Source organism: Schistocerca serialis, chromosome 4 (genome assembly GCF_023864345.2).
Source record: "Schistocerca serialis cubense isolate TAMUIC-IGC-003099 chromosome 4, iqSchSeri2.2, whole genome shotgun sequence".
Taxonomy (NCBI): Eukaryota; Metazoa; Arthropoda; class Insecta; order Orthoptera; family Acrididae; genus Schistocerca; species Schistocerca serialis.
The window spans coordinates 431,938,115-431,965,853 of NC_064641.1; the positions used below are offsets into that span (position 1 = coordinate 431,938,115).

The following is a 27,739-nucleotide window of genomic DNA, read 5'->3' on the forward strand; positions in this document are numbered from 1 at the left end:
CCGGTCACTGTGTACCAAGGATTTTTGTTCTAGGCTTGTCTTACACTTGAGAGAGAGAGTGAGTTGGGGAGGGGGGAAGGGGGGGGGGTTGGTCAGGGTGGGTAGGGTCTAGATCCCTTCATTAAGTCCATTGTATATTTGTGATATGACATCCAGCGGCGAAAACATTACTTTCTTCCCAACTTAAATGACGCAGTTTCAACACTACGTAAATTTCTTCCACAAAACTTGCAGTAGTCCGCATATAAACTCTTACACTGTCTCTTTGTGGCCCATTCACATTCAAAAAGTTGCACTCCATTTTTGTCTCATAGATATCAATATCTACATTTAATGGCCCTAACTCAGGGCATCTATTAGTACTTGTACATTCATATAAATAGCATCTTAGTAGGTACACAAGGGGTGGTCTGGTTCATAGTGCATTGTTACCATATTTCGCTCCCCTCCCCCCTCCACCTCTGCCTTCCCCCAGTGACATCATGCGCTGTGGCCAAATTTCTGACAAAGGTCAATTGCCCTTTGTATAAAATGGTGGGAAATTCAAATTTTTGGGGAAATCAAAAAAGGGCCCAATTCTGCCACGCATATGATGCCACTGAGGATAAATCCATGTTATAAATCCATGGGAAATTAAAAAATTCGAGATCGTGTAGTGTCATACTGGAACTGAAGATATGTGTACTGGCCCAGCCTGCATTCTTGCCAGATGTTCCCCCGAGGTAAACGATGTTTGTTTCCCCTTCAGTTCCAAGCCTGTGATTGTGGAACAAAGTGCAAGTTCACCCCCATCCCGTCTGTACCAGTTCTAGAACAAAGGATGTTTGATTCCCTTGCAAGTACAGGCTTGCCTGTCAGATCAAAGGTGCCAGTCTGAGGCTGAAGATGTTTTTCATCATACAGGTAGTAACTAGTCTGCTGAACTGCTTAAAAGCCGCTTAACATGTTTTCCCCAAGCTATCATTCATTCAGATATGTAGAGACCTGCGGTCATAGTTGTCACATCACTTGTTCTAAGTATAGAAGATGCCCATCGCGTTCTCCCCTGACATTACTCACTGCTCGCCCCATGTTTCAAATCCAGCTGTCCGAAGTTTAAAGCCGTTCCCTCACCCCTGTGATGTCATAGTTTAAAGAATTAAGTCTCTTCTGATGTCACCCTAAGTTGGATCCTGACATTACTCACTGCTCGCCCCATGTTTCAAATCCAGCTGTCCCAAGTTTAAAGCCGTTCCCTCACCCCTGTGATGTCATAGTTTAAACAATTAAGTCTCTTCTGATGTCACCCTAAGTTGGATCCTAAGTTAAAGTCTACCTGTGCTACGCTTGAACTACTGCTGGGAATAAGATAATAACAATATTGCGTCTTTATTTAAATGAACAACACACCAAGAGAGGCTCCTTTTCCATGATGGCAAATTTCATGATTGCAAGGCTAGTCGAGAAGTCTGCCACCGCCCTTCACATTCATCTGGAGACCTCCACAGTAGCTTGCTAAGAGCTGTATCATTTCCGCCATCAGAGGATATGTTAGGGCTGAGCCGTTAGCTGCATAAGACATACACGTCCTGCAGCTGGGAGTCAGCCCACTGTCTGTCAATGACAGCCCTGTACACAGAGATGCATACTACCGATTCGATGATCTAAGACGAAGTATAGAAGTTCCTATTCCAACGCTGGTATGCTGGCGCTGCACCACTTCTAACACCTAAAACCATGTGACCCGAGTTAAAATGATAGGAAGCATGAAATCTATAACACACAAGCATTCTGCTTCAAAAATAAAGAGATGGAAGTTCCTCCTCCTGGTGGTGGACACTTGTGCAGTGGCTCAGAGGCCAACAAGGAATAGTTTCAAGTACTGTGCTTGTAAAATTCAGCATAAAAAAAATACGAGTGGAATGGACAGTGACTGTTGCAACAGTAACATAGCCAGCCACTACAAGGCTGTCAAACACGCCAACTTATCCGTATTTGACATGTAGCAACAGAATTTTGGAGCTGATCATACATGAGGCGACAGGGCGCATTAACAGAATCGCGTTAGGTGCGTATGGCTTAGGGCTTCCATCCACGGGTGGATGGGACCTGCCAGTTCGTCCTCTGAATGGATCGTCCCCTTCCAGACTCATCTGTAACAGCGCGTTCTCTCTGAAGTTCAGCCGCCCTTGTCCACTGCAGTACTACGTTTACTGGCCTGCCAGTTCGTCCTCTGAATGGATCGTCCCCTTCCAGACTCATCTGTAACAGCGCGTTCTCTCTGATATTCAGCCGCCCTTGTCCACTGTAGTAATACGTTTATATTGGTCTACACACTGGTAGCGCAGATAATCATGTGTAACAGCGCAAATTTATATGGCTCAAAGTCTTATTACAGCTGCGAGAGGCAGATTATCTCTGATTCGCGACACAAAATCTCTTTGTATATAATGTGGAACATTACGTGTACAGTGAAACGACACACTTCTGATTTAGAATTGGGGAGAGAGGATCGCAGCGGAACTGTAATTAGCGGCAGTATTGTAAGCTGCCGTTTTGAATACGGAATGAAATTTGATTAATTATGATAACATTTCATCTCATACAAGAGGATGATGTATCCTGAAATGTAACTATGAAGATCATTTATGGAAAAATATAATTTCATGAATGTTAAAGGTACGTTTAATTCTTTGGTTATTTTAACTTGCCACTCGTCTGTGGCTCTCAACAATATTTGGCGTGCCGTAACTCGTAGGGAACTTTGTATCCTGTGTAATCAGTAGAGCATGCAACACGGTCGATTATACTTACTTTAAGAGATTAAATTTTGGACTTTATCGAAACTGATATACAACTGGGACACTGATTCCCATGCTGCAGAGTGAGTACGTCATAGCACCGAAGACGGCTTCCCCACGGCGTATGATTGTCTCTCTCACTTGTTAAGCTCCTGCCGGAGGTCCGAGTCCTCCCTCAAGCATGGGTGTGTGTGTTGTTCTTAGCATAAGTAGTGTGTAAGTATAGGGACCGATGACCTCAGCAGTTTGGGCCCTTAGTAATTCACAGGCCTTTGAACATTTCAACACTATGGTACGAATTTTCAGAGTCGACGATCGCCGGAATGCTGCAGAGCCACAGAAATTTTATTCCAGGTGCTGAATTCGGCATCAAGAGGCAGATATAATACTATGTGATTATGAACTGTAACTTCTAATCATTTTCTTTTATAGACTGAAGAATTAAATTAAGAATTAATTTTGTACCAGCAAGTGTGGGAGAATAATTGTGTTAACATATTGACGAAACGACTACTTTCGCCCAAAAGTTTCCATTCAAGAAACTAGATATTATTTAAGCATAATAATTTCATTTCATTTTCATGGGGAGAGAAGTTAAACCAAAATGCAGTCGCCGGTTTCCACACACATAGTAGGATGGTCGAGGTCCTCCTTTGCGAGCGAGTCAGCGGAACAGTCGGGTTGTCAATTCTTTAGGTGGCCAGCCACCCAGCCTGCTACCGCTGCACCCTGCCAGTCAGTTTCCGAAAGTTTTCGTAGCCGTAAACGATGGGCGCGGAGTGATATTTCAATTTATTATCAATGTAGGGCAGAAAAACACACTCACACACACACACACACACACACACACACACACATACAGCATATTGCATATACAGGGTGGCTTTTTACCAGGAGCACAAAGGGATCACACCTGTGGAGATCATCCCTTTCTAAATTTTTGTAACAGATCGTACAGATACGCCAGCATACTAGTGGTTGAGAAGATAACCTTGTTTCACTTTCCTACCTTGATTCTTAATCACACGATTTTATAATATTGCTTGCTTCCTTATTCACTACCTTCTGTCCCTTCTTGCGATCTGAAAACATCGCGGAGGCATGTGATACAATTCCAGCGGCCAATGGCTCATCAGTTACTGAAGTGCGCATTTTTCTTGACAGAAGAAAAACAAAACTATACAGATATGAATAACAGAAAAGTATAATGTACTAACGAAGAAAGCTGGAGCGTTTAAATGACGAAAAACGAAACACTACCCAAAGGCAATAAAATTTAGTACACAGTAAGGCAAAATCATTCGTATGCGCAATACTACCACTGCTCATATGCGCCGTTCCGATGTGAGCATATGGCCGGGCTACTTTTCCGCGCCTCGCCTCAAATTTCCCACGGTGCTAGCGAGGCACGCGCGACGCGCGGCGCGAGAAACTGTGCCTATAACGCCGCGCGACCTGCCGCAGGCGCGTGTCGCGTCCCAATCGCGTCGCGTCGCAATTTGCGCGGTCCCATTTGAGCCAGTGAAGTTACAAAAACGCGCGCTGCGCTGCGTCGCGACACATGCGCTATACGCGTCTCAATTTGTGCCGAGCCTAGCGGTTTACGATATGACGATATGACTCTGCCCCCATGAACCATGGACCTTGCCGTTGGTGGGGAGTCTTGCGTGCCTCAGGGATACAGATAGCCGTACCGTAGGTGCAACCACAACGGAAGAGGGGCAGCAGCCTTTTCAGTAGTTGCAAGGGCAATAGTCTGGATGATTGACTGATCTGGCCTTGTAACAATAACCAAAACGGCCTTGCTGTGCTGGTACTGCGAACGGCTGAAAGCAAGGGGAAACTACAGCCGTAAATTTCCCGAGGGCATGCAGCTTTACTGTATGATTAAATGATGATGGCGTCCTCTTGGGTAAAATATTCCGGAGGCAAAATAGTCCCCCATTCGGATCTCCGGGAGGGGATACTACTCAAGAGGATGTCGTTATCAGGAGAAAGAAAACTGGCGTTCTACGGATCGGAGCGTGGAATGTCAGATCCCTTAATCGGGCAGGTAGGTTAGAAAATTTAAAAAGGGAAATGGATAGGTTAAAGTTAGATATAGTGGGAATTAGTGAAGTTCGGTGGCAGGAGGAACAAGACTTCTGGTCAGCTGACTACAGGGTTATAAACACAAAATCAAATAGGGGTAAAGCAGGAGTAGGTTTAATAATGAATACGAATATAGGTATGCGGGTAAGCTACTACAAACAGGATAGTGAACGCATTATTGTGGCCAAGATAGATACGAAACCCACACCTACTACAGTAGTACAAGTTTATATGCCAACTAGCTCTGCAGATGACGAAGAAATTGAAGAAATGTATCATGAAATAAAAGAAATTATTCAGATAGTGAAGGGAGACGAAAATTTAATAGTCATGGGTGACCGGAATTCGCGTGTAGGAAAAGGGAGAGAATGAAACGTAGTAGGTGAATATGGATTGGGGCTAAGAAATGAAAGAGGAAGCCGCCTGGTAGAATTTTGCACAGAGCACAACATAATCATAGCTAACACTTGGTTTAAGAATCATGAAAGAAGATTGTGTACATGGAAGAACCCTGGAGATACTAAAAGGTATCAGATAGATTATTTAATGGTAAGACAGAGATTTAGGAACCAGGTTTTAAATTGTAAGACATTCCCAGGGGCAGATGTGGACTCTGACCACAATCTATTGGTTATGACCTGTAGATTAAAACGGAAGAAACTGCAAAAAGGTGGGAATTTAAGAAGATGGGAACTGGATAAACTGAAAGAACCACAGGTTGTATAGAGTTTCAGGGAGAGCATAAGGGAACAATTGACAGGAATTGGGGAAAGAAATACAGTAGAAGAAGAATGGGTAGCTTTGAGGGATGAAGTAGTGAAGGCAGCAGAGGATCAAGTAGGTAAAAAGACGAGGGCTAGTAGAAATCCTTGGGTAACAGAAGAAATACTGAATTTAATTGATGAAAGAAGAAAATATAAAAATGCAGTAAATGAAGCAGGCAAAAAGGAATACAAACGTCTCAAAAATGAGATCGACAGGAAGTGCAAAATGGCTAAGCAGGGATGGCTAGAGGACAAATGTAAGGATGTAGAGGCTTATCTCACTAGGGGTAAGATAGATACTGCCTACAGGAAAATTAAAGAGACCTTTAGAGATAAGAGAACGACTTGTATGAATATCAAGAGCTCAGATGGAAACCCAGTTCTAAGCAAAGAAGGGAAAGCAGAAAGGTGGAAGGAGTATATAGAGGGTCTATACAAGGGCGATGTACTTGAGGACAATATTATGGAAATGGAAGAGGATGTAGATAAAGATGAAATGGGAGATACGATACTGCGTGAAGAGTTTGACAGAGCACTGAAAGACCTGAGTCGAAACAAGGCCCCCAGAGTAGACAACATTCCATTGGAACTACTGACGGCCCTGGGAGAGCCAGTCCTGACAAAACTGTACCATCTGGTGAGCAAGATGTATGAAACAGGCGAAATACTCTCAGACTTCAAGAAGAATATAATAACTCCAATCCCAAAGAAAGCAGGTCTTGACAGATGTGAAAGTTACCGAACTATCAGATTAATAAGTCACAGCTGCAAAATACTAACACGAATTCTTTACAGACGTATGGAAAAGCTAGTAGAACCCGACCTCGGGGAAGACCAGTTTGGATTCCGTAGAAATGTTGGAACACGTGAGGCAATACCGACCTTACGACTTATCTTAGAAGTTAGATTAAGGAAGGGCAAACCTACGTTTCTAGCATTTGTAGACTTAGAGAAAGCTTTTGACAATGTTGACTGGAATACTCTCTTTCAAATTCTAAAGGTGGCAGGGGTAAAATACAGGGAGCGAAAGGCTATTTACAATTTGTACAGAAACGAGATGGCAGTTATAAGAGTCGAGGGACATGAAAGGGAAGCAGTGGTTGGGAATGGAGTAAGACAGGGTTGTAGCCTCTCCCCGATGTTGTTCAATCTGTATATTGAGCAAGCAGTAAAGGAAACAAAAGAAAAATTTGGAGTAGGTATTAAAATCCATGGAGAATAAATAAAAACTTTGATGTTCGCCAATGACATTGTAATTCTGTCAGAGACAGCAAAGGACTTGGAAGAACAGTTGAATGGAATGGACAGTGTCTTGAAAGGAGAATATAAGATGAACATCAACAAAAGCAAAACGATGATAATGGAATGTAGTCGAATTAAGTCGGGTGATGCTGAGGGAATTAGATTAGGAAATGAGACACTTAAAGTAGTAAAGGAGTTTTGCTATTTGTGGAGCAAAATAACTGATGATGGTCGAAGTAGAGAGGACATAAAATGTAGACTGGCAATGGCAAGGAAATCGTTTCTGAAGAAGAGAATTTTGTTAACATCGAGTATAGATTTAAGTGTCAGGAAGTCATTTCTGAAAGTATTTGTATATAGTGTAGCCATGTATGGAAGTGAAACATGGACGATAAATAGTTTGGACAAGAAGAGAATAGAAGCTTTCGAAATGTGGTGCTACAGAAGAATGCTGAAGATTAGGTGGGTAGATCACATAACCAATGAGGAAGTATTGAATAGGATTGGGGAGAAGAGAAGTTTGTGGCACAACTTGACCAGAAGAAGGGATCGTTTGGTAGGACATGTTCTGAGGCATCAAGGGATCACCAATTTAGTATTGGAGGGCAGCGTGGAGGGTAAAAATTGTAGAGGGATACCAAGAGATGAATACACTAAGCAGATTCAGAAGGATGTGGGTTGCAGTAGGTACTGGGAGATGAAGAAGCTTGCACAGGATAGAGTAGCATGGAGAGCTGCATCAAACCAGTCTCAGGACTGAAGACCACAACAACAACAACAACAACAAAGACTGACTCTCTCCAAAGCGACCCATATTCGAGATTCAAGCTACGCAGGTTCACGAGCACTTGAATGCTTTATAGTTACTTGACCGAGAACACCTAATGTACAGATGAAAATAATGGTTTCAAATTAATCTTTTTATGAAGGCTAGTCCGATAAGACGAACATTCATAAGGAAGGGCATTACTAGTGAGACTGTCAGTGTAGTACACGATTACACAATTTGTAAGATGTGGGATCTTAATAAGTAATAGATTAATAAGTTTCGCTTTACCGACAGACTTGTACATGAAAAGTAAACGTGAAATGAGTTTAGAGCAAAAAAAAAAAAATGGCTCTGAGCACTATGGGACTTAACATCTGAGGTCATCAGTTCCCTAGAACGTAAAACTACTTAAACCTAACTAACCTAAGGATACCACACACATCCATGCCCGAGGCAGGATTGGAACCTGCGACCGTAGCGATCGCGCGGATCCAAACTGAAGCGCCTAGAACCGTACGGCCACACCGGCCGGCCAGTTTAGAGCAACACAGCTGCAATACAGCAGGCGGAAAGTTTTACTCACTGTGTTCTTTATTCACGTAAATAGTTGAACTTTCTCATTATAACCTGTTCTTGGGTTCTGGGAAGAATAGGAACTCCTGTCAACTTGAAGGTTGTGAGAGACAGAGCACTTGATGGGAAGGAGAGCTGAAGGGACCGCTTGTCTTTCGGTTAAAGCGATTGACGAAAGTCAAGATTAAACGTATTGCTGGGAGGTCGAATAGGGAACTTCTTCTTACAAGAAATTCAGCTGCTTTGGTACAGTATTTCATTGGTTTCATTCATCTCTTTGAACCACTTGATCTTCATTTATTTCAGTAGGAAGCAGCATTCATAACACGGCCACACCTACATTTTTGGCTACAGTATGAGAATACATTTCCTTCCCTCATGGCGTACACTGTTTCAATCGTACTCTTCGTTTTCTCGACGTAAGGCGTCAGCAAACTTCAGAGCGCAGTCCGACAAAATTCTAATGTCCGTATGTAATGTTTGGGTATGTATACCTGCAGATAGAAATGAGAACTTCCGTTTGATACAAAGCTGCCGGAAGAATGATCTACGCCAGAGCTTGAGAACCTGCAGAATTGTGTTTCTATCAGCACTTACTGGTTTTCAGGACAATGGACAAGGTTAAGTAGTAAAATGCATTTCTACTATGGATGCTAAGAAAATGATAAGCATTCCTTAGAGCGACATTGCTGAAAAGCAAATCTGCATTTTTAGACATGGTGGCCACATCTAGATGAAGAACATTTCCCGTCATGTGAAAAGACATCCAGTTTATTTGTTCGCTTCATACCACTTGTTTATGATAATTGTGTTGGCTGAGAAAGTTGGTTGCTTAAATAAAGAAGGATCAATACATAATAAACTTTTCTATGTGGTTGTTGGAACGATAGAAGTGTAGAATCTTGGTTTATGATTGAGTCGCTGAATAAAAGACAGTCATAGCGTTAAGTTCGACGAGAAGCAGTGGTGTCTTGCATGACTCGAAAGTTTAAGAGTAGAGCTCTGATAAATTGAATAAGAAGTGAACTGAGGTCTGAGAGGCGAGTTACAGTCATCAGTTTCGCGAAAATTTGTTTCCTGAACGAATGATTTATAGCAGTCGAAAAGCTAGAACCGAGAGAGTTGCTTGTAGGGACAAGAGAAATATTTCCATAAGGAAAGCGTTTTTTTTCCTCTGAATGATGAAAACTGATGTCGCTGCTGTATGCAGATGACTGCAAATGAAAAATATTTTGAAAACATTTAAATGGTAGCTCCAGTTTCAAGTGCAGGCACATATTTTTACGCTGTGAAAGTTTGACGATGAGCCGTCAGTTAACATAATGGGTTCAGTGAAATCAAAATAATAAATGATTGTTTCACTGCGTCATAAGTGATTCTTCGATAAAATAGTGTTGCGGGACGTGTTTGTTTTCCTGATTCTTTGGAGTAATTTAATGGTATCTTATGAATGAAGGAGAGAATAACTGAAATATTTGTTACTTTTCTGGTTTTGAATGTAATAAATTCACACTCACTCCACTCTGTTTAATTTTTGCCAAATCTCTGACCATATAACCAAGCACTAACGATAATTATAACCTCTGTCCAGGGTTACTGCAGTGCAGGTTGGTGAGCATCTCAGCCATATTTGTTCCTCGTATCAGTTAAAAATGTTAAGCGAGGGTAGCTGCACATCATGAAACTCTGAACTGGACATTGGGATCTATGTTAGTTGGTTCTGTTCACGCACTATTAGTGGCCCTGACCCATGATGTTATTAGAGTCACCACTCGCAACAAGTTAAAAAACTGTACTCGCAGGCCATGTGGGACAGGCACTGTCATATGTTACGTTGCTAAACAGAAGAATAAACTTGTATATGTCAATGGTCGGACTGATATTAGAATTCAGCTGGGTAGTGAGATATTCAGAATTGAAAGATAAATTAGCTAAGAAAATTCAGTGTCTCAAAAACTATTCAAAGCATTCATAATGTATATTTCCACATCCTTAACCTGGAAAGAAAAAACGGCTACGAGTTAACGGTGGATATATGAGGCATCTTCGTTTTAATAATGAGGCTGTACTGTTTGTCTTTAGTGCAGATGAAGTTCAGTAGCGAAGAGAAGCTATCAAAACTGTTATCAATGTAGTCTGCAAAATCACTACCCATAAAACATGAATAATGTATAAAAGGCGATCAAGAAGTTTCAGCCTGAGGACGTTGACGAAACATTCGTGCAACGTAACGTGATCCACCGTGGGTAAATAAGCACAGACATGTAGGCAAAGGGATTAATGTGGCTTCGTGTCTTTCCGATGTGCGTGCGGTAAATGTGAAGTATGGCGACGTTATTAAGAAATGTGCCCAAACAGGATCAACATGCTGTTATTCTTTTCATGGCTGGCGAACGACAAACACCGGTAGACATTAACCGGAGAATGAGTAATGTACATGGAGGCAACAAGGCTGTCGAAAGCCACCATTGTGGAACGGGATGTCAAGTTCCGAGTCCGTCGCGATGCGACTCAAGACGCCGGTCGATCTGGGAGCCCAGCCACATTACGGGCAACGACAAGCGAGTCGTTGATAAAGGAGTGATGTTATCCATCGTTCTCTCGTCCCAAGAAGTTCAAGAGCCAGCCATCTACTGGAAAGTGGATGCTCACCCTGTTCTTTGATTTCGGGGGCCCATTGTTTATTGATTTGAAGGAACCTGCTGTGTCCGTCACTGGGGAACGGTACTGCGCTACTCCGGAGAAATTACGGCGTGCAGTTAAGGCGGAATGTCTGGGATAACTGCGACAACGAGTGCTGCTGCTTCGTGATAACGCACGTACCCATATCGCAAATGTCGTAATGCAGAAGTTGCGCGAACTCGAGTGGAGGACACTCGAGCATCCGACATATAGTACTGATCTCTGCCCATGAGGTTATCACTACTGTTCCTTCCGAAGAGGGTGTTCACCGGGCAGTTACGGACTACTTCAAGCAGCGGGACACAGTGTTTTACCGGATGGGTTCCTCACCCTGGTGCGTCGGTGGGATGATTGGCTCAATGTTCATGGCGATTTTGCCTGCCTGACGTACTGAGCACTGTACGGCCCTCGAACGGAAACTTCTCGATTGCCCCTTATATAACCAACATATCGAAATGAAATCATAGAATCAGAGGACGAAATTAAGACAGCTACTAGACTGACAGGAATAGAAATAAAAAGAATTTATCTGACTGCAGTGATTCTGGTAAACTACAGGGCTGTGTATTGTGATCTTTAGCATGTAGATGAACTAAGGCTTAAATCAGTGTTGCTGCAGGTTTTGGGGTAAGGTTCAGAACAGAAGTAAATGACCCTGGGAACAAACTAGAGTGGGAAACGTTGATACGACCGTAAAGAAAATGAAATCGAAATGGAAAATATAGCCAGAAGACTGGGTGGTAGGTTGAACAAGGAAATACTAGGCTTTATTCTAAGAGATAAGAAGAGAAGACGACAATCAAATAAAGTGAATGGACTTTATTGGAACACCTGGAGGAGCGACATCGATAAATAGTGTTGAAGAACTTATTTAATGTATAAATCTAGAGGTTGTCTTTACACAACAGTGGATGTAAAATTGCGTATGACGATATTGTACAGGGTGTTTGAGAACCTCATTGACAAACTTTGAGGAACGATATGTCATACAATGAGGTTCATTTTTCATTAAGGAACATGTTTTTCTCATCCGATCATTTAAGACCTATGGACGTCATATGGCTGATACTGAAAATGACGATGAATCATAGAGACTAAAGTCTTCGTCTCTGTAAGCTTAATCGTACTAAATATCAGCAAAGAGTATGTAAATATTTGTAAAAATAGCTACGAATATCAAAAAATAAAGTCCAGTGGTAGAAGGAAGTCACCACTGTGAACAATATCAATATAATACTAGCAGTCTTCGACATTTTCTTGCGATTTTGAAACCAAAAATTAATTTCTGACAGGCGCCACGACCAGTAGCGGGCTGGGAGGGCGTGTTCAACGCCACAGAATATGGCAGCAACTGTGTACAAGAGGACGGCAGTGGGTCGGAGGACTGCCTCTACCTGAACGTGTACGTGCCTGGCGTTCCAGCGGAAGGCGCAGCGCTGCCCGTTATGTTCTGGGTGCACGGCGGGGGTTTCTCACACGGCAGCGGCGATGGTCGTGAGTTCGGGCCTGATTTCCTCGTCTCGTATGGAGTCATACTGGTCACTGTCAACTACCGCTTGGGCCCGCTCGGTAAGTACGTGTAACAAAAGTAATGATGATAAATACGAATGATAACAGGTAGCCACACGAATGGAGGAACTAGTAAAATACACCGACGGAAAACATCGCAACACCAAGAAGGAGTTGTGTAACATAAATGGATGTTGGTTGGCGTGTCTATACATCTGAAAGATTGAGGTCGAATCAATTTTCGCGCCAGTCACATAAGAGTGTTGCTAGTAGCGTCACCATGAGAATACAAATCATTTTTGCTTTAAATACACGCCGTAACTGTCGTGAGCGTTAATTACCTTTGAGATTGGACGTTGTGAGCTGATGTTAGTCAAGAATGCCTTCAAGGCGACAAAGACATGTCACTGAGTTTGAATGAAGTAGTGTAATAGGACTACGGGAAGCTGGATGTTCCTTGAGCGATATTGCAGAAAGATGTGGCAGGAATTTAACCATTGCACATGACTGCTGACAGCACTGGTCACGAGGATGTACGGTCACAAGAAAACCAGGCTCCAGACAGCCACGTGGCACTACTGAGAGGAAAGACCATCGTGTTCAGTGTATGGCTCTGTCGCATCGTATTGCATCTGCAGCAGCAATTTGAGCAGCAGCTGGCATCACAGTGACACAAAGAACTGTTACAAATCAGTTACTTCAAGGAAAGTTGCAAGCCTGACACCTTTTAGCGTGCATTCCACAGACTCTGAACCACTGCCATTTGCGACTTCAGTAGTATCAAGCGAGAATTCATTGGAGGGCAGGATGGAGGCCTATTGTGTTTTCTGATGAAAGCTAGTTCTGCCTCAGTGCCAGCGACAGCCATGTGTTGGTTAGGAGAAGGCCACTTGAGGGCCCACAACCAATCTGTCCGCATGCTAGAGACACTGGACTTAATGTAACTTGCCAGTGAATGGTTGGAAAAACAGTAAGAATTTTCATAAAGTTTATGAAGGTCTAACTACATAATGTGAACTCTGAATACAAAGAAATTTTAGACCAATGAAAGTGTTTTAAGGATGAAGATTTTGGTATAAGAATAATCAGAATAGCTTTGATATAAACTTTATTATGTAAACATTTATGTTGGTCAGTAATTTAAAATTTTTCCTGTCAGTCTATGTTTTTAGTCTATAGACTTATTAACTACTTTCCTTAGGTGCTTAAAACTTTATTATCTAAAAAGTAGACAACAACCAAACGATTTCAGTCAATAGTTTTTATACGATAAATACATAAATTAGACAGTCAAAATTAAGGTAATTTTTTCATAGTTAGTATGGGTATATTTTTCCTCCTGATGATACTAACCCGGTGTCTGTAGTCTACTTTTCTCCAAATGGTAGCCTGAAATATCACAAAAAATTCCAGACCTCTAGCTCAAATAGCTTTTTTGCATAAAATAAACATATCAGGAAATCTGATTCTTGGGAAATTCAGTTTGAAGGTACATTTCATCTGTTACTCACCTATGTTGTTCTTAAAACCCTCCAGTGCAAACATTCTTGGTTTGTGTGTTCCTCATCTTCTCTCTTCCTTTTCTCGCTTCTATTTGCTATTCTGGCCTCTATAGTTGCCTCAAGAACGCATTTCTTGCCTTCGGCCACTGTCAAGGAATCAATTGCCATCTTTGCTTGTCTCATATTGAAACCAGGAGTTAGACCTAACAACTCTAAAACATCACATAAGCTAACTGCCCCATCATTAAAGCAAGTAACGGCATCTAATACACCTAATCTCATAGTATTGAAACCAACAAACACAGTTTTAGGCAGGCATTCCAATATCACATGGTTGAAACATTCATTAACGTCTTGTATTTTTCCATGTAAGCACCATGACAATAGTTTAGTGTCACTTAGGTCCCTGTATATGGACTTCATTGTTTCCAATAACTCAGATGGCAGGGAGTGATGGTGTGCATAAGTCTCACCATTTCTTATTGCTTTTTTGTATCCACACCATGTGTCTACACCACTGTCACAGAGAACATGCTGTGGATGGTCGTCCATAGAAGCTTTATGGAGAAAGTTAGCCCCTACTGCTTTCTTCATGACCACAGTATTGTCTGAATTCCTTCTTATGGCTGAACCATAATAGAGCTGCAGTTTGTCCACCTGTTCCTTAGTAAGACGACCCCGACCACCAATTGGTCTGCCATCACTGAGTTTTTTCCGCTTCATATCTTTCATTAGCTTATGTAAACGTGTACCCATCCTCTTTTGGATATGACCATCACATTCTAACTTTTCAACTTTTACAGTTCTTCCATAACGCATATTTTCCAACACATTTGCAAACTCTTTGGAGTCTCCATCTCCAAGGTACTTCATATACCGTACTCCATAATTCTCTTCTCACCTTTGAAATATTCCGAGAACTCCCTCTGATTCCATTCTACCACTGATCCCAGAAAAATTCTGAACACAAATATAATCCTGGTTATTTCCTTTGCAATCATGGCAGTCCTTTGTCATACATTATATGTCAATCACCTTTCCATTTTCTAGGGATGTTGTGGTGACAACACCATTCAATGATAGGTGATCACGCTTCTGCCATGTTCCATTAGAGGCTGCAGCTATATCAGTGTCACCTTCATTGCATAACATAGTTTCTTTTACTGGTTTCTTCATTGACACAGCACTCACTTGACCAAGACTTTCAAGAAGTAACTGTGTGTATTTCTCAGGTCTTGTAGGTGGGGGCACATTCATGAAAGCACAAAACGTTTGAGCTGCCTTTCTACCCTCCCAATACACCTCATTCCATACGCAAGTCTGATATTTGTCTAATAAACTCTTCCTTTGCACAATCCAGAAAAATACCCTGTTTTAGTTACCCCACAGAAATCACAAAACACATTTAACTTACTAGCCACACCTTTCCTGCCTTCAAAATCTTCGACAATTTTAATACCATCTTTTCCACAAAGCACACACACAGCAACATTGTTTGGAAGCGAACATAAAGCACTCAATTCAGCAGTTATGGAAACACATTCCGTTACAGTGTTTTGATCATATTTTATAGAAATGTCACTCTGGGTACTCAAAAATTTTAGCTACTGTCTTGGGGCACTTGGCGGAGTCGACATAGCGTCCAGTTGGTTTGTGCATGTAATTACACAGTCTCTACTTCCAACGAACTAAACCGATTACCATCAAACTTACGTTTTCCTGTTCCAAAACACATTTTTGGAGGCATAACTTCTTCCGAGAATGACACAGCACCAACAACTCAACAATGTACAGAAGTTTGAACACAAACAACTCTCGAAAACCGTAGATATATAAAGGAAAACAAAGGAGCATCGGAAGGCGTATGTGTTAACAGGGCTGCCAACACAAAAAACGATTACGAGATGTATCTTTTCGAAGAGGAAAAATAATAATGACGCCATTTGAAACCCGACCGCAGCCAAAACACAGTCGTTGCCGCATACCGACATATACTTAAATTTGTTTTCAAAGATGTTCCCGATGCCCAAATCGATTAATTTAACTACTATTTTGTTCACAAAACTCTAAATATTGATGTAAGACGGAAAAAATCGAATTTTTGAATCAGATTCACTAGCAAGTCACCTTCACCTGGAGTTTCGGTCTGGGGAGCGATTTCGTATGACAGCAGGAACACTCTCGTGGTTCTCCCATGCACCCTGGCTTCAAATCTGTACGTCAATGTAGTGATTCGACGTACAGTGCTGCCCTTCATGAAATCAATTCCAACGCCTGTTCTCCAACTGAATAACGCTCGCCCACATGCCACTTTTGTAACCCGACATACTCTACAGAGTATTGCCAAGCTGCTGTGTCCTGCTCGGTCTGTTCAAATGGCTCTGAGCACTATGGGACTTAACTTCTGAGGTCATCAGTCCCCTAGAACTTAGAACTACTTAAACCTAACTAACCTAAGGACATCACACACATCCATGCCCGAGGCAGGATTCAAACCTGCGACCGTAGCGGTCGCGCGGTTCCGGACTGTAGCGCCTAGAACCGCTCGACCACCCCGGCCGGCTGCTCGGTCTGTCTCCAAGCGAGCACATATGGTACATCGTCGGACGACAGCTCCAGCGTTTTCCACAACCATTATTTAACGTCCCTGTGTTGACCGACGAAGTGCAAGAGGAATGGATCTCCATCCCACAAATTGACATCCGGCATCGGTATAACACAACGATGGCGCGTTTCCAGCTTCTGGCAGTTACACCGGTTATTAATGTATGAGCATCTCACACTTCCAGTGGCATATCTAACGCTTACATTACTTAACCTGTGATCTTGCAATAATACTTACATATGTTACCTAGACAACTGTATTCGCGAAATGTCAATACTCTGCATTAATTATTCTTTGTCGTTGCGGTCCCCCCCTCCGACAGTTGTCAGTGTATGATATGTGAAATACTGCAGCAAACGACTAGCTAGTAGCGTTAGGATTCCAGGTCACAAAAACAACATGAAAGGCCGTCCAGAAGAGACATTAAATGTAAGAAAGAAAAAAAAAGTGAGAGTGAGACAGAGTAACTTTAATAATTGAAAACTGAGAAACAACTTTCAAGTGATTGCAAATTGAGAAACTTTCCGTTGATGTTTGGAAGGAAATACATGGCGCGGACCTTCTATCACAGTAATTGCAAATGGCGCACTATGATATGCAGGCCTTACTAGACACAAAGAAGGTTTCAATTAACGCATGTCCAAAACAAACAAAAAATTCATCAATAGTTAACATGTGAATTGAGACCTGCACGCTCAGCAAATGAAAGTAAGGCACGGACAATTGTAAAATATAAGTTTAGCTATATCAAGAAAATATGATAAAATGGAAATGACCCCGCCCTGTTGAATAAAACAGGGTGTAAATAATGTTTCCACTAATACAAAAACATTTAAATTAATCTGAGTACAAAATAAAATTAAAATAAAATTAACAAAATTAAACTAAAATTAGCAAGGGATAAGTAAAAATACTGATAAATTAAAAACTGGGCTCAGACTCACTAAACAAAAACGATTGTGTCATGTACACGCAGACATTTTTAGCAATGCAGGTTGGCCATCAGTAAAACTTTTAAACAAAATCGAATAAACTAAACATAATACAATGATGCCTAAGATTAACGGATAGCTTCCAATTTTCATACAGTCCACATACTACTGTGCTCTCCAAACAATTCCCACGTTCGCCAATGCCTGTTATTCTGTAATTCCAATCCGCACGTGGGTTCTTTCCCCGTAAATACGAGATTAAATTCCAGAGCCGTCATCCACCAAATCCGAGTAATGTCCTTCTCGGGCGTATAAGTTGATGGAATTACGCCACCCACATGCTCGAAACAATATTTAATTGTAGCAATTGCTCTAAGCGTCCATGTCGCACATAACAAAATGCGATTTCTCTTTGACGACCATCCTCCAGCAAGCGATGTTAAACGAGTGAGGATTACATGCAAATTTAAGACATTTCTTTAAGTATTAAGTGAATAATTTAGGTTGTTTTCATTACACATATATTTAGTAGTGTCATATCTACTCTGGGAATTAAAGGTTTTAAGTTCAATCTTTGATTTCCTTTCAAAACGCGCAAAGGTGGTTTCGTGCATATACGATCTTAAGCCTAATTTTTCGAGTTTACGAGTTTTGATTTTTAACGTTAGCTTAACTGCATTATGTTACTACATTAATAATATACACGTCCATTAGTATTCCATATACCTTTAGTGACTCTTGTGATCTGTAGTTAATAGAATATTACCGTTATTGCCTAGATAAATTTTGTAAAAAATGAGCAAGAAGTGTTTTAGCTGCCATAGGAAAGTCAGTTCTATGGTTCTGTGCAACTGTTGTGGCTGATGGTTACATTGGGGTGAATGTAGTGGCATGGGAATTGGGAAGCAAATGGGTCTCTTCCAAGGTAATGCAGATTATGTTCAAGGGATAGGAAAATAACGGAACAGGAAGGGAAGATTAGAGCCCTTCAGGCTGAACTGGATAGTGCTATGGAGGAACTGACGGGGTTAAGGGAGGGGGAGAAGGGTGAAGACAGGTGGGAAGTGGTAGCAACGAACAGGGGCCACAGTAAGAGAACAGTATCTGACAGTTTCATCATTGGCACAAACAACAGATTTGCCTTGCTGCCTCAGTCATCTAAGGAAGAGGCTCAAGTATATGTAAGTGTAGTCAGCAGTCAGCAGACTTTCACTGGGGAACCAACTCTCGTAAAAGAAGTGGAAAGTAAGAGGGAAGCTCTGTTGTTAGGTAGTAGCCATGGAAGAGGTGTGGGCCAGATCTTGGAGGAAAAATTAGGTGACAGGTACTAGGTCACAAGTATTTTCAAGCCCAGTGCATGTCTTAGCCAAGTGACAGAGGATGTAGGATCATTGTGCAAGGGTTTTACAAAGCAGGATCATATTGTGGTAGTGGGTGGAGCGGGAAACAGCATTGATAGGGATCAGGGCTACAATATTAAGTGTGACCTGCTAAAAATAGCATCTGCAACGAACCATACAAATGTTGGCTTGGTTGCAGTATGCTCGGCCCCAATTGAACAGCTCTGTCAGGAGGGCCAATATGGAGCTAGATCACCTGCTTCGCGCAGCTACTTTGTCAGGTACAGGTTTGGTACCTGTTGATGGTATTGGTCAGTGGGACTTCACAAGACATCGCCCGAATCTCAAAAGGGAAGGGTAAACTGGCTGGGATGATAGAAAAATCTTTAGGAGGGCACTGAAACTCATAGGAGCCCTTTTTTAAGAAAAGACCAGTGTCCTATCATCCTACATTGAATTAAATCAAGCTCAATGAGAAGTTCAAATAGGCAGGTACTGGAGATTTGAAAATATCACAAGATTCTCATAACAGTACAGTGAAAAAAAATGTTAATATGTCACAAGATTTACATAAAAGCAAAGTGTAAATAATGTTAATATATTTCATCAGAGTAGCGGGGGATTAAAAAACAAAGTAGATGAGTTTCTTGTTTGTTTAGAAGATTTGGAAACTGAGGATGGAATAAATGTACTATGCCTGCCTGAACATCATATAGTCATACGTATGGAAATGGTAAATGTAGATGGATATCAGCTTTCAGCACATGTATGTAGAGACACTATGGAGAGAGGAGGAGTTGCCATACATGTTAAAATCTGTCATAGAGTGAAAAATTTGGAAACCAAAAATTTTTGTATAGAGCAACAAATAGAAGCATGTGTATGTGAGCTTAAACCAAATAACGGAACTTTTATAATTGTAGCTATATATAGGTCCCCATTGGGAAATTTTCAACTATTTTTGAAAAACTTGGATACTTCGTTGTGCTGTCTGTTAGAGGAAAGCAAATTATTGTTTATGGAAATTTCAATGTAGATGTTATGAAAGAGTCTGATAGAAAGCTTGTCCTTGAAATATTACTTGGTTCTTTCAATTTGACATCAGTTATTGATTTTACTACTTGGGTGGTACAGAAAAGCTGCACACTGACAGATAATGTTTCATAATCCAAGATAAATTTAGTAAAATAAAAACTTTTTCTGTTAAGAATGGTCTGTCTGATCATGATGCACAGCTAGTTACATTATATGACATAGCTCTGTACAGTAATGCAAAACAGTCCTCCAGAATAGAACGTTCAATTAACGATTTAACAGTTCAAAATGTTAGGGAAAGCTTGCAACAGTTAGACTGGGATGAGGTGTACAGAGAACATGATACTAATTTAAAATTTAACCTATTTCTTGATACCTTGTGAGTATATTTGAAAACAGTTTCCCTAAGAAAATAGTGAAATATAATTGCAAGAAACCATGTAAAGGCCATGGCTTACTACAAGGATAAAAATATCTTGCAAACAGAAAAGGGAAATGTATCTTATAGCTAGGAGGAGTAATGATCCTAAAACAGTGGAACATTATAAAAACTACTGCACTGTGTTACGAAAAATTATTAAAAAGTCCAGAAGTACACTCCTGGAAATGGAAAAAAGAACACATTGACACCGGTGTGTCAGACCCACCATACTTGCTCCGGACACTGCGAGAGGGCTGTACAAGCAATGATCACACGCACGGCACAGCGGACACACCAGGAACCGCGGTGTTGGCCGTCGAATGGCGCTAGCTGCGCAGCATTTGTGCACCGCCGCCGTCAGTGTCAGCCAGTTTGCCGTGGCATACGGAGCTCCATCGCAGTCTTTAACACTGGTAGCATGCCGCGACAGCGTGGACGTGAACCGTATGTGCAGTTGACGGACTTTGAGCGAGGGCGTATAGTGGGCATGCGGGAGGCCGGGTGGACGTACCGCCGAATTGCTCAACACGTGGGGCGTGAGGTCTCCACAGTACGTCGATGTTGTCGCCAGTGGTCGGTGGAAGGTGCACGTGCCCGTCGACCTGGGACCGGACCGCAGCGACGCACGGATGCACGCCAAGACCGTAGGATCCTACGCAGTGCCGTAGGGGACCGCACAGCCACTTCCCAGCAAATTAGGGACACTGTTGCTTCTGGGGTATCGGCGAGGACCATTCGCAACCGTCTCCATGAAGCTGGACTACGGTCCCGCACACCGTTAGGCCGTCTTCCGCTCACGCCCCAACATCGTGCAGCCCGCCTCCAGTGGTGTCGCGACAGGCGTGAATGGAGGGACGAATGGAGACGTGTCGTCTTCAGCGATGAGAGTCGCTTCTGCCTTGGTGCCAATGATGGTCGTATGCGTGTTTGGCGCCGTGCAGGTGAGCGCCACAATCAGGACTGCATACGACCGAGGCACACAGGGCCAACACCCGGCATCATGGTGTGGGGAGCGATCTCCTACACTGGCCGTACACCACTGGTGATCGTCGAGGGGACACTGAATACTGCACGGTACATCCAAACCGTCATCGAACCCATCGTTCTACCATTCCTAGACCGGCAAGGGAACTTGCTGTTCCAACAGGACAATGCACGTCCGCATGTATCCCGTGCCACCCTACGTGCTCTAGAAGGTGTAAGTCAACTACCCTGGCCAGCAAGATCTCCGGATCTGTCCCCCATTGAGCATGTTTGGGACTGGATGAAGCGTCGTCTCACGCGGTCTGCACGTCCAGCACGAACGCTGGTCCAACTGAGGCGCCAGGTGGAAATGGCATGGCAAGCCGTTCCACAGGACTACATCCAGCATCTCTACGATCGTCTCCATGGGAGAATAGCAGCCTGCATTGCTGCGAAAGGTGGATATACACTGTACTAGTGCCGACATTGTGCATGCTCTGTTGCCTGTGTCTATGTGCCTGTGGTTCTGTCAGTGTGATCATGTGATGTAATCTGACCCCAGGAATGTGTCAATAAAGTTTCCCCTTCCTGGGACAATGAATTCACGGTGTTCTTATTTCAATTTCCAGGAGTGTATGTGCATTACGACTGAGATTAGCACATCTGATAATAAAATTAAATCAATTTGGAATATTGCTGAAAGGGAAGCACGGCAACTGAGAGCACAGGAAGACTGTATTTCTGCTAAACACAATGAGCAGTTTGTTAACAAGAAGGCAGAAGTAGAAAACATTTTTAATAGTCATTTTTAAGTGTTGTAGACAAAATAGGACCCAGCTATTCATTAGAAAATGCAAGGCAGTATATGGAAGAGGAAATATCCATGCAATTTGACTAAATTAAAATTCAACTCGCCTCTCCTACTGAAATTAAGAAAATAATAAATTCACTCCAAAGTAAAAGCTCACTTGGAATTGATGGCATTTCCAACAGAGTACTAAAAGGCTGTTCCCAACAAACAAGTAGGATTCTCAGCCACATATTAGTAGCTCACTGAAACAGGGCATTTTTCCAGAGAGACTGAAATATGTTATTGTTAAACCAGTGCATAAACAAGGGGATAGATAAAATGTTAACAACTATCACCCAATCTCACTTCTGACAGCTTTATCTAAAATTCTTGAAAAAGTAATGTATTCATGAGGAGCATCACATATCTGTAAAAACGAAGTACTAAGAAAATGTCAGTTTGGTTTTCAGAAAGGCTATTCAAAAGAAAATGCTAAAGTGCTTTCACTGATCAAATATTAGATGCACTGAATAACCAAACATTACCCATTGGGATATTTTGTGATCTGTCAAAGGCTTTTTATTGTGTGAATCATGAAATTCTTCTAGATAAGCTTAAGTATTGTTGTATGAGTGGGACAGTGCACAAATGGTTTCATTCATACTTAACTGGAAGAATGAAGAAGGTTCAAATTAACAGTACAGATAGTCTTCAAAAACTGATAGTGTCCTCTAACTGGGGAGGTATCAAGAATGGTGTCCCACAGGTTTCAGTCTTGGGTCCCTTATTCTTCTTAATATATATTAACGACTTGCCACTCTATATTCATGAAGATGCAAAGCTAATTCTTTTTGCTGATGATATAAGTATAGTAACCACACCCAACAAGCAAGAATCAGCTGAGGAAATTGCAAATAATGTCTTTCAGAAAATGATTAAGTTGTTCTCTGCAAATGGAATCTCACTAAATTTTGAGAAAACACAGCTTATACAATTCTGTACAGTAAATGGCATAACATGAATGATAAATATAGACTATGAACAGAAGTCTGTTGCTAAGGCAGAATGCTCAAAATTTTTGGGTGTGTTGATGAAAAATTGAACTGGAAGAAACACATCGATGATCTGCTGAAATGATTAGGTTCAGTTACTTATGTTATTAGGGTTACTGCCAATTTCGGTGATAAACATATCAGTAAATTAGCCTAGTATGCCTAGTTTCATTCACTACTTTTATATGGCATCATATTTTGAGGCAACTCGTCATTAAGAGAGAAAGTATTCATTGCACAAAAGTGTGTAATCGGAATAATAGCTGGAGCCCACCCAAGATCACTTTGCAGACATTTATTTAAGGAACTCAAGATATTTACAGTACCTTCGCAATACACACACACACACACACACACACACACACACACACACACACACACACACACACACACACCACACAGAAAATTTGTCATTAATAACCCATCCCAATCCAGAAATAATAGCAAAGTGCACAGCTACAACACTAAAAGAAATGATCATCTTCTCTATTCTGGATTAAATCTCACTTTGCCACAGAAAGGGGTGAATGATGCTGCCACAAAAATCTTTGGTCATTTGTAAAATAGTATTAAAAGTCTGACAGATAGCCAACCAACATTTAAAAGCAATTTAAAAGATTTTCTGAATGACAGCTCCTTCTACTCAATAGGTGAATTCTTAGATATGAAGTAAGTAGTAACTGTAAAAAAAAAAAAAAAAAGAATAGTTATTTTGTGTAAAGAAAACTTATATTAAATTGATACATTCCACATCATTAAGAAATGTCGTATTCTTTATCTACGGAACAAGGATTAATGTATGTATGAGCTGGTGGGGCCATCATTACGTCAGCGTGGCAGAACGCGCATGTGCACCCTGGCGAGAGGCAAAGCAAGCTATCGCTTAGCTACAAGCTACATTCAATGATGTTATATTGCTCTTTCGATTACATATTGATACGGTGTGGATAAGAAAGAGACGTCACTGCAGTTATCGATATAGGTTCGATCACTTTCCTGTGAAACAAAGAGAATGGGAGAGACACCACGATCTGCAAGTTTGTTCTCCAGTGTGCTGTAAAAGAAAGTATTGGATAGACCGCCAGTGACAGAGCACCTCATGTTTCTGCTGCTAAAAAGGCGAGCACACCGTTCGTTTTTTGTATATTTTTATGAGCTTACTAGATTATTTTTACTAGATTATTTTTATAATTTCTTGCGTGTTCGAGTGCTTACTAGGCACAAGCTTTTATTTTAATAACAGTGTAGCATACAGTACTGCCATTGGTATCGACCCTCGTATTGTACAGGATTTTGTTTGTTTTGATTAGTGTAGCTTAGTGTCGGATAGACCGTCAGTAACAGAACACCTTGTGTTCCTGCTGCTTAGAAGGCGAGTAAACTGTTCATTTGTTGTATTTTTTACGAGCTTGAAACAGGAGCGACTGCAGTAATGGACAGGTACTGTAATTGCTGTGTACAGATGCGAGCTGAGTTGGCGACCCTTCGCTCACTGCTCCAGGCTCCATTGGATTCTGTCATACAGCTTGAGGCTGCTGCCAGGGAGCATCACTGTGGGGGGTTGGACACAGGGATGCGAGAGATGTCGAGCATGTCCCATGTGTCCCCCACTCTGTCCGCTGCTGTGGCTTCCCTCGGTACTGCCTGCACTGAGGTTGACCTCTCACCCGTGGTTGAGGGAGACATCATTCCAAAGTCTGGCAGGCAGCAAAAAACTTTCTAAGGGGCCGATTATAGTGCCTCCTCGGTTTGTTGGACGAACAGGTTTTGGGCATTATCTGAGGCTGACAATGTCTCTGAGCCGGATGCAGTCGTCCACCCTGTTCCAGAGGAAGCTTTATGGCGCACAAGGTCTGGGCGTTCACAGAGGGTGGATCTACTTGTAGTTGGGAGCTCCAATGTCAGGTGCATAATGGGGCCCCTTAGGAATATGGCTGTCAAGGATGGGAAGAAAGCCAGTGTGCACTCAGTGTGCATACCAGGGGGAGTCATTCTGGATGTGGAAAGGCTCCTTCTGGATGCCATGAAGAGTACAGGGTGCAGCCAACTGCAGGTGGTGGCTCATGTTGGTACCAATGACGTATGTCGCTTTGGATCGGAGAGATTCCTCTGGTTTTGGGCAGCTAGCGGAAATGGTAAAGACTGCCCGTCTTGCTTGCGAGATTAAGGCGGAGCTCACCATCTGCAGCAGTATCGACAGAACCGACTGTGGTCCTCTGGTGCACAGCCAAGTGGAGGGTCTGAATCAGAGTCTCAGGCGGTTCTGTGACGTGTAGACTGCAGATTCCTTGACTTGCGCCATCGGGTGATGGGTTTCCGGGTTCCGCTTAATAGGTCAGGAGTCCGCTACACACAGGAAGCGGCTACATGGGTAGTGGGGTCTGTGCAGAATGGGCGTCCATCTAAAAGGGGGCAGGTAAAACACAGTAAGTTAGTTGTAAAAACGATCGGTATTGTAGTTGTAAATTGTCGTAGCTGTTTTGGGAAAGAACCAGAGCTCCAAACCCTAATAGAAAGCACTGAAGCTCAAATAGTTATAGGTATAGAAAGCTGGCTAAAGCCGGAAATAAGTTCAGCAGAAATTTTCCTAACGATCTAAAAGTATTCAGAAAGGATAGATTAAGTAGAATTGGTGGTGGAGTATTTATTGCTGTCAGAAGTAGTTTGCCTTGTAGTGAAATTGAAGTAGATAGTTCCTGCGAAATAGTATGGGTAGAGGTTATATCTGACAATCGGACTAAACCATTAATTGGATCTTTTTACTGACCCCCCGACTCAGAAGATATAGTTGCGGAACAGTTCAAAGAAAACTTGAGTCTTATATCAAATAGGTACCCCACTCATACAGTTGTAGTCGATAGTGACTTTAATCTGCCCTCGATGTGTTGGAAAAATTATACGTTTGAAGCTGGCGGCAGGCGTAAAACGTCATCCGAAATTGTTCTGAATGCTTTCTAAGAAAATTATTTTGAAGAATTAGTCCATGAGCCCACCCGCAGCGTAAGTGGTTGCGGAAGCATACTTGACCTCTTAGCAACAAATAATCCTGGACAAATAGTGAGTGTCCTGATAAATACAAGGTAATAGCTGCTAGGTTGAATACTGTAACTCCTACAACCACCAAAAAGAAACGCGAAGTATATCTATTTAAAAAAGCTGATAAAAATACTCTTAACGCCTTTTTGAGAGAGAGTCTGCACTCCTCCCGATATGATCGTGAATGCGTAGAAAAGTTGTGGAATGATTTCAGAGAGATAGTATCGACAGCAACTGAGAGATATATATCACAGAAATTAGTAAGTGATGGTAATGATCCCCCATGGTACACAAAACAGATCAGATCGCTGTTGCGGAAACAGCGAAAAAAGTACGTCAATTTTAAAAGAACACAAAATCCCCAAGACTGGCAAAGTCTTGCAGAAGTTCGAAATATAGAGTGTACTTCAATGCAAGATGCTTTCAATAATTTCCACAACTCAACTCTGCCTCGAAATCTGGCAGAAAACCCAAAGAGATTCTGGTCATACATAAAGCACACCAGTGACAGGACGCAATCAATACCTTCACTGCGCGATAACAACGGTGAAGTCACTGATGACAGTGCCAATAAAGCAAAGTTATTAAACACGATTTTCCGAAACTCCTTCACCAAAGAAGACGAAGTAAATATTCCTGAACAACTGCTCAGATGAGAAACATACAAGTAGATATCATCAGAGTAACGAAGCAACTTAAATCACTTAATAAAGGCAAGGCCTCCGGTCCAGATTGTATACCAGTCAGGTTCCTGTCAGAGTATGCTGATAAAATAGCTCCATGTTTAACAATTATATAAAACCACTCGCTCACGGAAAGATCCGTACCTAAAGACTGGAAAATTGCTCAAGTCACACCAATACCCAAAAAGGGAAGTAGGATTAATCCATTGAATTACGGGCCCATGTCACTAACTTTGATTTGCAGTAGGGTTCTGAACATATACTGTATTCGAACATTATGAAGTACCTCGAAGAAAACGATTTATTGTCATGTAGTCAGCAGGGATTCAGAAAATATCGTTATTTCGAAGCACAGCTAGCACTTTATACTCATGAAGTAATGAGTGCTATCGACAGGGGATGTGGAATTGATCCCATATTTTTAGATTTCCAGAAGGCTTTCGACAATGTTTGTAGCACCAATATCGACTGTAAGTAGTGTATACTGTATAATTATGTGTATGTAACTATGAAGTGGTTGTTCTTTACTAATGAAGGTCATTGATTTGTCAGAGAGAAAGTGGAAGTTTGTAATACATGTATTATGGAAACTAAAATAATGTTTAAAAGTAATGAAACTATATAAAATATTTAAGTTCAGAAAGATAAATTGTACTTAAAAAACTGGTTCATGCTTTGTATAGTATAAAAGTTGTAGGGAACCCCCTCCGCTAAGGAAGTGGCCTGGCGCCCGTTAACAGATGGATTTGGCGGTCGATCTGGGCGGCTACTGGGAGAGCACTCTACGCAGTCAGTGGCTAGCCGTTGTACGGTTAACATCGAGGGTGCCGAGTGAGGCATTTGAAAGCCAATTTATATTGAAATTGCCTCGGATGTGGTTTCGGCTGTTGTATGGTGCTCTTGTTATTATGGAATGGCTCTAAGACGAGGATAATACGACGTCAAGATGAATTTATAAAGAGCATTTAAC

The 27,739-nt window shown here is 41.9% G+C and overlaps 1 protein-coding gene across 2 annotated transcripts in view; it reads left to right on the plus strand.

Moving 5' to 3' along the window:
• LOC126475029 (acetylcholinesterase-like) overlaps positions 1-27,739 on the plus strand; it is a 215,684-nt gene that overhangs the window by 102,208 nt on the left and 85,737 nt on the right. For both annotated transcript variants that reach the window (XM_050102572.1, XM_050102570.1), the window contains one exon: positions 12,194-12,470. In XM_050102572.1, coding sequence (XP_049958529.1) covers positions 12,194-12,470 — 277 coding nt within the window. The remainder of the gene's footprint in view (positions 1-12,193; positions 12,471-27,739) is intronic.